The following is a 13,183-nucleotide window of genomic DNA, read 5'->3' as shown; positions in this document are numbered from 1 at the left end:
CCAAACTGAAGGCGACAAGGTCTCTGAAATAGGAGTGGCTCTAACGTTTTTCTACAGCTCCTTTTCCTGTAAGCTTGAAAATATTAATCACTGCAACTCTCTGCAGTGGGCCAGTACTTTTTGCCATATCCATTTACAGTGTATCTTCTTCACTCATGGGCCTTGTCCCAAGGAAGTGAAGAACACAGCATAATAGAGTTATTTTATGGCTTTTAGGTCTGACTAAATAGATTTTTGAAGGAAAAGTACAAAAAAAATTCCTCACCAAGAAAGAAATTTCATTCAGCTACAGATCTCAAGAGAATTACTTTTTTAGACCATCCTCTTTCTCATTAGAATTTATAAATCAGCTCTTCTAAAGTACTGTCATAAAAAAAAAAAAATATTGACAGTTGAAATCAACACAACTGTGTAGTATTTTGGGGCATTTACCCATCAGTGTAGCCATTAAAACTACACAGAAAGAAACAGAAGAAACACAGGCAGAAAATACACCATCACTCGCAGGGTGGCCGTGGCTATGAACTATGGCATGTTGGAAAAGCAGCAGCAAAGTTTGTCATTAGGGCAAGGGGCAATCAAGAAACAGACCATGATTTCAGGGTCTTCTTGTGGCATTGTGTTTTTATATTCCAGCCTTTCGTTAGAGCATGAAGTAAAGGACAACTGCATCTTCACTTCCCTGCCCACCTTCCTCCTACACGACAGGAATAAATGGTCATTCATTAAATTAATATGCTACATTAATTTACAATTAAGTTATCATCAGGAATAATTATGTATAAGGTCTACACACAGTAATTGCAATGCACAATTTGATATGAACCTCTCAAAGTTCCCTACACATGTTTGTTCCCTACACACAGTATAAAGATAATAATAATTTTAAGCCACTTGAAGGGTGCTAAAAGAAAGGGAGAAAATATATCTTTCTTTTATAAACTTCTAAGCAGTTAAAGTCTACAACTTTCTATGCTGCCCACAGGTACTTGTTTACTAAGTTGCTTCATCTGTTATTCTGATTAGGTACCTTTCTACAGACACAAATTGAAAAAGTGCCAACGGCAGCTACCCATGCAAAACACAAATATGTCTGTTAGTACATACTATATCGACACCAGAGTATAAAGAGAGTAAGATAAAACCCACAAATAGGAAAAAAATCTGTAACCATAATATAAAGATGTATCTCTCATACTTGGTAAAACTCCTGAATATTTCAAGCATTCAGGAGAAGAAATTAATTTCTAAAAAGGAAAGAAGGAAAAATCCAAGTAAGGGTATTACACTGATGGTTATTTTTTGCAAGAAATGACATGTTAGTATATTTTTTCAAGAAGAAAAGAGTCTCTGGCAAAACTTTTAAATTTCTAGAAGTTGCATAATATTTTAGTATTATTTACTCTATTTATAATTAAAAATCAAAAGTTATTGATATAGATTGTTCTTACTCCACAAATTACAGCAGCATAAACATTTTCTGGAAATCAGGTGTCTGTAAACGATATTCTGTATAGGAATTACCTATGTGCTCAATAGTGGTGTAGAAATAGTGCTGGAATAGTTTCTGTCAGTTGATTACAGTAGACAACAGCATTTAGTATTTAGAACCAATCTTAATGTAAAATAAAATCGTGAATCAGCTACATATATTTTGAGGGACTAGAGACTAAAGGCCTGGACTGGGGTATTTCTTAGTAAAGGAGAATTCAAAGTTACAGAGAGATCCAGTCTAGTTATTTGCAGTTAATACAACATTGATAAAGGTAAATGAACAAAGGCACTGGAGGAATAGCACCAGCATGAGGAGCTCTTCTCATCTGCAGTCACCAGAGAAGGGGACACCAGAGCTCCCTGGGAGCAGGAAACTGGTGGGCTTCACCTGTATTCCTTCTCTGGCTTTCAGCACCGTGAGGCCCTGTTTTCCTGTTCCTCTTGCTCAAAGGGAAAACCCTTGATCCAACATTGTATGAAACCACAGAAAATGTGCAGAACGAAAGAGAAAATGTGCAGAACAAAGTTTTGAAGCTAATGCATTAATACTTCTTAAACACACTAAGAGCCTTAAATCAAAGACATTACACAGCAAGGACAAATTCTTTGCTATTATCCAGCTGTCATTGATCTGGAAATCTCAAAGCCCATGGGTTTCTTGAACTATTTCCAGGCTTTTGTGGACCCTACCAAGGCAAAGGCACCCAAATAATTACTTGTCTTGTGACACTCTGATCCTTTTGCTTCCATTTACAGACAAGACCAGGAAGTCCAAAGTCATACAACCCAACCCATTCCCTAAAGACTGAAACAGAGTGCAGAAAAAATGTTAGCTTCAGTATAAGTTTTGATTAATGACCATGTACATTCATATTTTAACAGAATTCATAGAAATTTGAGCACTAGAACACCTATTATGTCATCTAATCTGTGCAGTTGACAGAGAAGAATTTGTTCCCTAAAGCATATTTCATATGGCTTTATTCAGTCCAATTTAAATGTAGGAGCCATGAGGCTCCCATTGCTTTCTTTGAGAAAGCTGACTTGTTTATTGTTTGAATTAATTTAGCCATATTCAGTCACAGCAAATATGCTCAAGATGCTGTTCTTAATAAAAATATGGAATGCCCTCAGTAATTTATGTTAGTGTTAAAATAGTGAATATCCAAGCTACATGTTCTGTTGAAATATATCTTTGCATGTAGCAGATTCTTCCTTTGATATTAATGAATGCAGGAATCTCTAAGTATTTGGCAGTCTTTTCTGATGCAATTAAAAAATTTTATCCTAATCTATATACTTTAGTAATCAGTTCATTTTGATTAGTAAGATTGGCTTTTCTTTACACAGTTATATTTCTGCATTAATTTAGTTATTTCCAAGCACTGCTGGGTAGCAAGTACCAAACATTACACTTAATTCCCATTATTTTTATACTTTTATTTCTTTGTGAAACCAGAACTTGCAAAAAATTTGTAAATAAGTCAGAACTATCTTCTTGTTCTTGAGTTTCCCATCTTCACACATAATACTTATCCCACTCTTATGTAGAATATTGGTAATATTTGAAGGGTTATTTAGAATAAATACTTTAATTTTTACATTACTGGAAAAGCAACAAGTACAGATCCACTGTAAATGCAACTTTGCTAAGTAGGAAGATACTTATAGGTACTTACTGAGTTCTAATATAACTCCCAAGAAAGATATATTTAAGAGTAACTATAATTAGTATTGGCTGTCATCAAAACATTGGTAAATATAAATATATCTCAAACTTGGGATTTTTTTTCTCTTCTTTTCAAGGAAAAAATTGCATAGACTGCTGATTCAGTTACCTTAATGTAAGATTTGTACCCAGTAAAATCATTTCACCTATATGGATAAAAAAATCACAAGATTCCAAGGACTGAAGCTAAGTCTTCACAACTCTTTTATGAGAATACTTCTTCACTAGAGAAATATTTCCAAAGTCATAAGGAAAATGAGCACACATTAAAAAAGCAGCTCTTTAATATAGGATAGCATCTGTATTTACTGTACATGATACAATCTTTATGACATACGGAGATTGTTTTTCTGTTCAAGCCACCTAAAATATTATGCTGGTCTCGACCTTGGAAACATTTCTTAAGCATTTACTGTAGTATTACAGAGATCTTTTGCCAGAAGAGTCACTGCAGAGCCATGGACTCTTTGGGGGCTTTCCATATTAGGGGTTTTCTCACTCTGGATTAAGCATGCCAACAGTATTTAGTTGCTGTTCTGTATTTAGAACTGATTTGAAGGAATGGATTTTGGTAAGAAATGTTGAAACTTCTTGTATTTCATTGACTTAAGTTCACTCCCACAAGACAATTTAGGAAAACATCCGTTAAGAAAGCTGTTGCAAACTATCCAGTACTACACCAGCTACAGCACATTACCAAACATCAGGAGATATGCATTTATTCACCCGCAATTCTAATGGCCTCAAAGGACTGTGAAGAATGTGCATTTTGAATATTGTTTTTTTAGTTACAGCTTATAGGATAATTATCACAGATCCTTGGAAACAATTACTGATTTTTAAACAAATATATTCAACTAAACTGTTAACTTCAATAAAAAGATATCACTTGAGGAAAATATCAAACGTCTCTTAATTGTCAGTCAAAAGCTTTCTGTGAAAGAATTTTTTAGCTCTTTTTTATGGAAGTGCAAAATGTTTAATTTACAATATAAATTGCATAGCAAATACACACAGGAGATTCAAATTGATAGTTAACAGTTATGTCATTGCACCTCCATAGTAACCATTTAGTGCCCGGATTGTCCAGAATTCTGCCCTGCAACTGTAACAGTACTGCAAGATTTCTCCTCATCTAAGGTTAGTAGGACATTATCCCAGCACGACTACCTGTTTGAACTTACTCTGGAGCTGCAATGCCAACTGTTACTGCCCTCCCATCATACATAACATCAGTAGTGGTGATCCAATAAATAACAATCTCGTACTTGCTCTGGGACCATCTATAATCTTATATTTATTTGTCGTATCAACACTGCGGTTACAATATCCTACTGATGTCACCCAGTAAGAGTTGGGTTTTTGTTAAAGTTGTCACCAGCCATAAACAGAAGTGTGAACTACTGCAGATTTATTTAATCTTCCAGCCACTGCATCCATATTCCTAGCAGTTTGAGAAACATTATTTCCCACTCAAGGTCATGTGGCCTGAAACTAGGACGTGACAAAAGAAAGAAAGGAGTCCCCTGTGGTAGAAAGCACGAGTAAACTAGATCTAATCTTGATCTGTAAAGGAATTCTGCAATTGACTTTAAAATATAAAGTAATCAGAAAGATGTTTCAGAGATCAAATTAATATATAGAGGATGATTTGAAGAATCACCTCACTAAAATTGCAACTTCTTATTCTTTACACTTGAACCCTTACTATCAGAAGTGTCTTACAGATCGTTTAAACTTTAAGCACTTGTCTGCACATCCCAGCAAGCAGGCTACTTTACTCTGAACAGTGTATCATTTTAAGTATTAAAACTCTGCCATCCAGACAAAACCAGATAAACCAGCCAAGAACCATGTTCTACTTTTCAAGTTTTATAATTTCAGAATATACTGAGGGGCTTTGGAGCTGTATGAAAATAGAACACACACAAAAAGGTTTTCAAAAGCTACTCTGCCTCTCTTTCAAAATAAAGACAATCCCACACAAAACTTTAGAGAATGCAGAAGACAGAGAGGAGAAAAAAAACCAAAACTTTTATAAAGTCTCAGTATAAGTGGAAAAAATTATATTCTGAAAGCCAAAATCACCTAATATATTACTAGGCTATGCAACATTAAATCCTTTTTCTTCAACAACTTTTTGTGCTGTTGCATATGAACTTTAAGTTAACAAATAGGACTAGAGAGTAAAGTTCATAACATTTTCAGTAATAATAGCATCACTTACCTAAAGATTGGTCTTTGGAGATGCTTTTTCTTGATTGTAACACAATCATCCATTTAAAGTGGGGAAAAAGACTTCTTCCAGCAAATAACTCCAAAAAAACCCAGGGAGTAATCGGGAAACTTGTTCTTAGCTACTGTGCTGCAGAGAGCACACAGAATGGTATTTTGGTGCTGGGGGAAGCCTCCCTCCCTCTCTCTGACAGTGGAGCAGAAAAGGGCCATAGAGGCCACATAAGCCAGGCACAGCCGTGCGCTACCAAACCGGGCAGGCTCAGCACAACTGGAGTCAAGTTGATCGGAGCGCAGAATTGCACTGGATTCCTTTCAGCTGTGCAAGAAAAGGGGGGAGCTCTGCCAAGTGCTACCCAGGTAAAAATTTGTTAGATTATCCCAGCCATGAGAGCACTTCTTACACACACTGGTCAAAGTCTTAAATGCAGAGTCACTCTCTCTCCCTCTCTCTCTAAAACACACTGTTCCGAGGCTCAACTTTTTTTTCTTCAAAATAAAAGTTGTGCAGCTGTTTCAGCATTCCCATGCGAGTACCTTCAGAAAATTTCTTCTGGTAAAAAAAAACTGTATACAAATTAATGAAGACGGATGGATCTGGTCTGCAAGGCTGGCTCTACTTCAAGAGATTGTAATTATTTTACAATCTGGCTTTTATTCACTCTGGATGATGTGTGGATATAACTATGCAAATTAAAGCACTGCTCATAATTTTTAGCATACATAACCTAATGACCTAGAATTGGCTGAAACAGAATATGGTGTTTGCAACTGGTAGGACCACCGCTTCATGAAACAAGCCAAAGCTTCAGTGAGGAAAACAAAAATGACCAAGTTCAGATAGTGTCAGTAGCAAACAGTTACTGTTTGCAAGATAAGATTTCAACATAGATCCAAACTGAAAATCTTGCTCTGACATCACGCTGACATAAATCAGGAAGAATTCAACCGCAGCGAGCACAGGCTGTAAACAAAGCCATAAAGCAGAAGCGGCTGACCGTGGTTCTCAGTGAGCTGAAGCCATGGGGGCTTCAGGTGAGACACAATTTCCCACACGTCAGAGGGCTCGTAACAAACCTGTGCTGGCACAGGGAATCATGGAAGCCAGCCAGAGGAGCAGCCATGCAGCAGCACGTGTGCAGCTGCACAGCCTGGAACGGCGTGCCCCCTTCCTGCCGAGCCGGGGAAGGTCCTGACACAGCTTCTATCCCACATCCCAGCACAGGAGAGCCCTGGCAGATGCATTCCTGCAAAGCGCTCAGGTGTACCAGGTGGAGTTCCTGACAGGGGGCAAAAGCAGGATCAGGATGGTTGGGATTCTTCTGCAATTGCATTAGTGGTTGAGCAGAGAGGAGAAGAGGGGCAGATTTACACAGACAAGTGCATAACACTGGCATTATTAAAGTTTGAGGCAAGATAAGGAGGTAAGATGTGTCTCAGGCTGTATACGACCATGAAAGTTCCCATTACTTTATGCACAAATCCTTCAGTCAACAATATTTTCATGAAATAACTATATAACAGAGAGATAACATATATTCTATTCATATGTATTTTCACAAAGGAAGACCTAGGAGTTAGGTGGATTTTATTGAAACAAATGAAGTCTTTTCCTAGACGTAAAATATATTGTTTTTACAATAGAGTGATGGTGTCAAGTTTGGTTAGCCTGAAAGGACCCAGTAAGTGATCCCCACACTGCATAAAACTATTTTCTTGACACAGTCACAAAGCAACTATCTAAACAAAAAATTATCAGACTGACTGTCATCACCAGTTATTTTGTGTAGCTCAGTTTCACCTCCCCACTATTTCTATTCCTCTGAGAATTAGAGAGAAATACATCTTCACCAGGAAAACAATTATCTGTGTCAGATTGCAAGATCTTGAAGGATCTGAAGATCTTTATTCAACGATATACAGCATTCAGAGTGTTTTCATATTTTCAAAGACCTTCATCTCATTCGTTCTTGTCTGCCAAGATTTACTATTTCCTTCATAATTGTGTTGCTCTGGGTTTCATCATTTCAAAGCAATTTGCTGCTTTTTGAAATGTGCTCACTCACTGATAAAACATAAAGCTAAAAATCACAAAGAAACCTCCCCTTTCTTTGTGTTTCACATTATGTGCATATATTGCTATACTTCTGTTATTTAGAGGGATTTTCTGTAGCTCAGAGTAAAAATCCAGAAAGTTACAAGATAAAGTATTCTCCAAATTCTCAGTGAAAGCTATACCAAATATGTTTCCACTGAACTCTCAAATCTTTTATCTGACAATTTTATTGGCCCTGAAAGTAGCAAACATCTTAAAAGTAAATTTTTCTGGGCCAACTCCAATGTACATTGTTGTTCATGGTACTTCCATTCAAGCATAGCTTGAAAAAAAATACTATTAATAAGGAAAGGTAACAGAATTTCACTTTAATTGCATTGTTTTTCATCTTGCAAAGAGACTTTTTTGACCATTTTTGTTCATTCAACACAGCAAATACCCACTGACTTCTTCATAATATTCAGAAATCATTTCTACATGTTAAATAAATATTCACACAAGCCCTTTGACAGAGGGCATTGCATAAACATGTGGTAGATTAACTAGACTCACACCTGAAGCCGGAGTCCCACTGGAAAAATAACATGTATAAATTTCACAACTTTGTGCAGATTGAAGAATTGGAACATATTGGAGGAATATTACTCCAATCTGTAAGCTATAGGTACTCCAACTTGTAGGCTATACTGGACCTGATACACAGAATGTGCTGAAGAGTCACACTTTAATCATAATGAGAAAGTGTAATTATAATGAGCTTTTCCTTGAAAGCATTACTGTAATTTTAAAAGTCCTCTTTAGACAAGCTTCATCATATTTCTTACTTCAAGCTAATCTTTTTAGGATTAATTAGAATGGTAAAAATCCATTTAAATGATGCTCTAGAGATATCTTATTTAATTTTCCAACACTGGATGAAACTCAAGTAGAAAACATCTAAATTATTTTTTTTCTCTATTTATTTTCCAGTTATTGCTGTTATTGTTTTCCCATCACAACCAATGACCACTGCTCTGCATGATGCAAGTTATTGTATTTCATGTCCCATGCATGTGTTAATGTTAACAAAGACTTTTTGGACCAAAACCTTGTAATACTTTACCACTCACAGAACCTGCATTTTCCAAACTTCAATATCTATAGCCATAGTTAAGTAATTTGATATTTAATACTATGTCTCAGGGCAAAAGACTACATATGAGGTAGAAACCAAAACATTCTATTCTACCTGTTTTAATGCCACATATTTCTTATTGATCTGTACCTCTTTGTCAGAAGTCTAGAAATGCAATATTTCTACTACTTTGACTTCAAAGCTGTGGGCAATTAGGATGGTAAAATTAAGAACCAGTGATCTGTATGCGTCAGACACTTGATGCTTTCTACTTTCTAGCTAAAATATCTCCTGGCTATGAAGATATGTGTAAGCATTTCTGCTTGGGGTTAAGACCCCTTCTACTTCCATAGAAAGACACATAGGTGAGAGAATCAGCAGAAAGGGGAGACAAAGAAATTATGAAGGCGTGATCAACCACATACATGAAAAAGAAATTACCTTTATAAAAATGCTGGAATATCAGTGAGAAAAATAACTGGCAAACTGTACTGTAGGAGTAGTAATTCTGTCAAAGCAGAAAGATAATTCAGCTAAGCAGCTTGCTGTCTCAAGGCCAGCACTCTTCAATATTTTCTTCAATGGTTTGGATGGAGAAAGGAGATATTCTTATTCCAAAACAATATTAAGCCAGTAATCTTTTCTGAATGTCCTTGGCAAACTTCAGAAATGTTCAGGAAAAAAAAAAGGGGAGGATATAAAAATACCAAGCTCTACATACACATGGGAATAATCTTCAGGACAAGGGACCATTGGCTCAGCAGCATTTCTTCAGAAAATGCATGGGAAGCAGCAGTGAATCATACAGGAAACAATCACACTTAGGCAAAAACAAGCATGATTCTGGGAGATATAAAAAAGAGTATTGTCCAGAAGAGTAACCCCCCACTCTCTGTGTTCCTAAGGCTCACCTGAAGCATTTTTTCTTGCTTTGAGGCAACACGATTCAGCAGACACATACAAGACTAAACCTTGACAAAACAGAAATTTAGAAAACATCTCATGAGTAAAGACAGAAGGTCACACATTGTAGCCTAAGGAAAAGGAAAAGAAAACTTAATTTAAAATATTCCAGAACATAAATATAGCTGTGTAATTTATGGAAACAGACTATTTTCCTTACCCCTGTGGTCAAGAAATAACAAAATAGCTCATGGGGTTGTTAGGTTGTGGTAATAAAGATTCAATGGTGAAAAAAATACTTTTTTCAAGGAAAGTAATATGGACATTAATTGCTAAGGGAATCTGTTCTTGGAAATATGAGCAGCTTTCTAAACGTAGATTTTTAAAAGGCTATATATGCATGTGTCAGAAATTATTAGCCTTGCCTTGGATGAGAATATAGATTAAATAATCTCTAAATACATCGTCCAACCTCATAATTCTAAAATTCTTTGGTAACCAACTGCTATTATCAGCTTCTAACTGAGCCTACTACTTAGTTTTGGATTTTAGTGTGCATTAAACCATTTATCAGACAGTGCAGCACTTGGGCTTTTCAATCTTTCACCTGTTTGCCACTTAATCCAAATTTTGAACTTTGGTCCTTAATTCTGGCAACAAAGAGTGACACTTAAAGCTTTAATCCACTGAACACCATTTCTGTTTTGCTTCCATAACTATGGATTAGGGGCTTTCCCATATTTTTCACAAGCAACAAGAGAACAAGTAGAGAGCTAAGTTTTGTGTATCTGTTTCCAGCACTAATGAAGTTGTTCCAAAAAAAGAGACAGCATATTTCTACATGCTTCTCTTCTTACAGGTTTGAAACATAAAAGCCTAAAGCAGGATTTATGAAAAGAATGCTATCATACTTTTCAGTACCTTGCACCAGTTTAATGTTTAGGAAACTTGTAATGTAATTAAATGACTAAGTAAAGCATGAAGAGAAAACTTTTTATCATAGTAAATCAACATATCTTGTTCAATCAATCCCTAAAAAGATTTTTATTCAAGTATTTCTAAGCTTGTTGGAATAAAATTCACTCAGTAAAGGCTGTGTACAAACAAAGGATTCAAACTTGGTGCATAAAAAACAGAGGGATTATGTGAAATCTATCTATACCATCAGTGACACTTCAGCAAGAGGGCCTTCCAAGGCTTTTAACAAGACAGAATAGCTTCCAGAGCCTTCCCTTCCATTATGAGAGGGATAACCCTCTCAGCACACCTTTTACCAGCTTCCAATCTCCATGCAGGGTCTCCAAATCTGTCTATAGCAAGCTAATAGAATTGTCCAGATGTCAGATGCCCCCAGAAACAGGTTAAATGCTAAAGGAGATGCTGTGATTGCCTGCCATGCAAAAGGTAATGTTATCACAAGCATATCATGCTTGATATAATACTACCTACTAGAACTGTGTTTGTCTAATGATTTAAGAGCTGAATTATAGTTACCCACATTCTTCATATTCCTTGGCACAATTCATCCTGTGAAGGATCAGGCTGAGTGGTTTTTCACCCAACTGTTATACCAGGTTTGCATTAAGCTTACTGCACTCTGAGCAGTGTAGAACAGTCTCAATGGGTTTCCTCATGCTGACGTCAGCAAAACCCACTCTAAAACTTCACCTAATGACTTCTCCAAGCTTGAGAAACCAGACAGAACAGAAGAGAATTGTGACTCATTCAGAATGCAGGTAGAAGAGTTTGCAAATGTCACTGGATCTATTGTAGTATGTGTGCTAAAGCTCTGTGAAGAGCTGTGCAGGCCTTTAAGTTCTGCTTTCCCTTTTTACCTTTCCTAAGTAAAATAAATCGTAAATGAAATTCTAAAATAAAATAGTTTTATTCTCTCTTACTTTCCCTGTTTACATGCACACACAAACTGAGCAGAGACTTACATCAATGCCGTCATGCAGGAGATTAATTTCCCTGCTAAGACTTTCCTGCTCAGACTGGAGCACAGGAACTTGGCTTAAGAAGCTTCCCAGCGCTTTACTTGTGCTTTTATATTTTACTACATCATAAAAGTCCTAGTAAAACTCAAGCAAATAAGTAGAAAAAACAAAAAAAATACAAACACCAATGTCTTACAGGAGCATTAATTTTCCTGATTAATAAAACTCTTCTGAAGAACGTGACCAGCTGTATCTTATTGGTTTCTACCTACTTGGATTTTATACTCTGCATCTTCAGTTAAGGCAAAGAGGGGGATGAGAAGGAAAGCAAGGGAGGGGAAATGAGAAGAAAGAAATTCCTTTGGGATATATGATACTAAAGCAGCACTGAGATACACAAGTCAAAACATGGCATTCTTTGGTTTTGAGCCAGTGCAATATTATTATTGGCCACAGTTGATGGAATTTCAGTCTGTATTGGAAAACACTGTAATTGATGTGCCATGTGTTTTCTAAATGTATACATATAATAGCAGCTATACAATTGAGCAACCACTGACTAAGCATACTGTTGCTCTTTAGGGTGGAAAAGGGTAATAAAATCCCCAGAACTTAGTACAGATGGGCTGCATAGAATCAAGCAAAAGATAATTGCTAAACACTTTAAAGGTAGTTATTAAAAAATACACCAGGATAACTGTTTGCTACAGTACTTAAAGATTGAAGAAAAGAAGTTTAGTAATCCAAGAATGTCCAGAAAGGAAAACATGACTAACTGTGCCATATGTTAGGCACGGTTTTATTGGACAATGTCAAAATCACGACCAAAAGACTTTCTGCTAAATTGAAGTTCCTCATGGAAAATATATGAGCACTTAATAAGACAGAGGCTATTTGAAAAGGAATTAGAAGATATATGATAGACTGCATCAATTTTCTCTACGTACAGCAGCAGTTCTCATCTGAATGTCTGGAACAAAGAGACAAGAATCTATCATTAGCTACCTCTTCACTACACAGTTTTTTCTTTGTAAGTCACATTCAAATCTGTGTAGGTGGCAGAGTTTGAAAACTTTTTTTTTTTTTTTTTTTTTTAGGTTTTGAAAATATTTTGCTCTGTCTTTCATCATGGTCTCCAAGATCATGTATTTCATAGTTTTCTGCAACTTAATTTATTAAAATTGGTTAAAATACCGTTGGGTCCATGCACATTTATTGAGATTTTCATCATTAGATTACTGGCATCCAGTTTGCCTGACACTGAAACTCTCTGGAAGTATAAACCCATGCACTTTCCATGGGGATTAGCAGTATCTGGGACTTGTTGCAGCATCTTCTATAAGCTAACTCTTCTTTGCTCACATTGCTGTTGGGTAGGTACAAAAAAAGATGACACAGCAAAAACTCTACAAGTGATTACAAATCATAAAAACGTTTCTTTGAAATAGCAACACTAATAACAGATCTTTGCTTTCTGATTGTGAAAAATTGCTTTTAAATAAAAGTTTCCCCATAGATGTCTTAAAATCTGACATTCGTCATTTCTAAGTCTTGCAAATACTGATAAATTAAATTCTGAGTTCAGGTCTATCCTCAGATATCTAACATGGCCATTGACAAAAAATGTCTTGTACGTGATTCAGAAATCTATTATTCTAAGACAATAGCATCTTGATCATTCTTATGGTTTTTTACAAAGATATTCGCAAAATTTA

At 36.1% G+C, this 13,183-nt stretch overlaps 1 protein-coding gene across 9 annotated transcripts in view; it reads right to left on the bottom strand.

Annotated features, from left to right (window-relative positions):
- The window catches only part of PDE1A (phosphodiesterase 1A), a 144,710-nt gene that overhangs the window by 101,585 nt on the left and 29,942 nt on the right, over window positions 1-13,183 (bottom strand). The window contains exon 1 of one of the 9 annotated variants that reach the window (XM_088167940.1): window positions 5,451-5,888. The exons of 7 other annotated variants lie outside the window; for them this stretch is intronic. In XM_088167940.1, coding sequence (XP_088024066.1) covers window positions 5,451-5,503 — 53 coding nt within the window. In that variant the 5' untranslated portion in view covers window positions 5,504-5,888. Of the gene's footprint in view, window positions 1-5,450; window positions 5,889-13,183 lie in introns of those variants that run through there. One more of the 9 variants, XM_014880265.2, reaches the window with a different exon arrangement.

This window comes from Sturnus vulgaris, chromosome 7, assembly GCF_052056855.1.
Source record: "Sturnus vulgaris isolate bStuVul1 chromosome 7, bStuVul1.hap1, whole genome shotgun sequence".
Taxonomy (NCBI): Eukaryota; Metazoa; Chordata; class Aves; order Passeriformes; family Sturnidae; genus Sturnus; species Sturnus vulgaris.
This window is presented reverse-complemented; position numbering and strand designations above follow the sequence as displayed.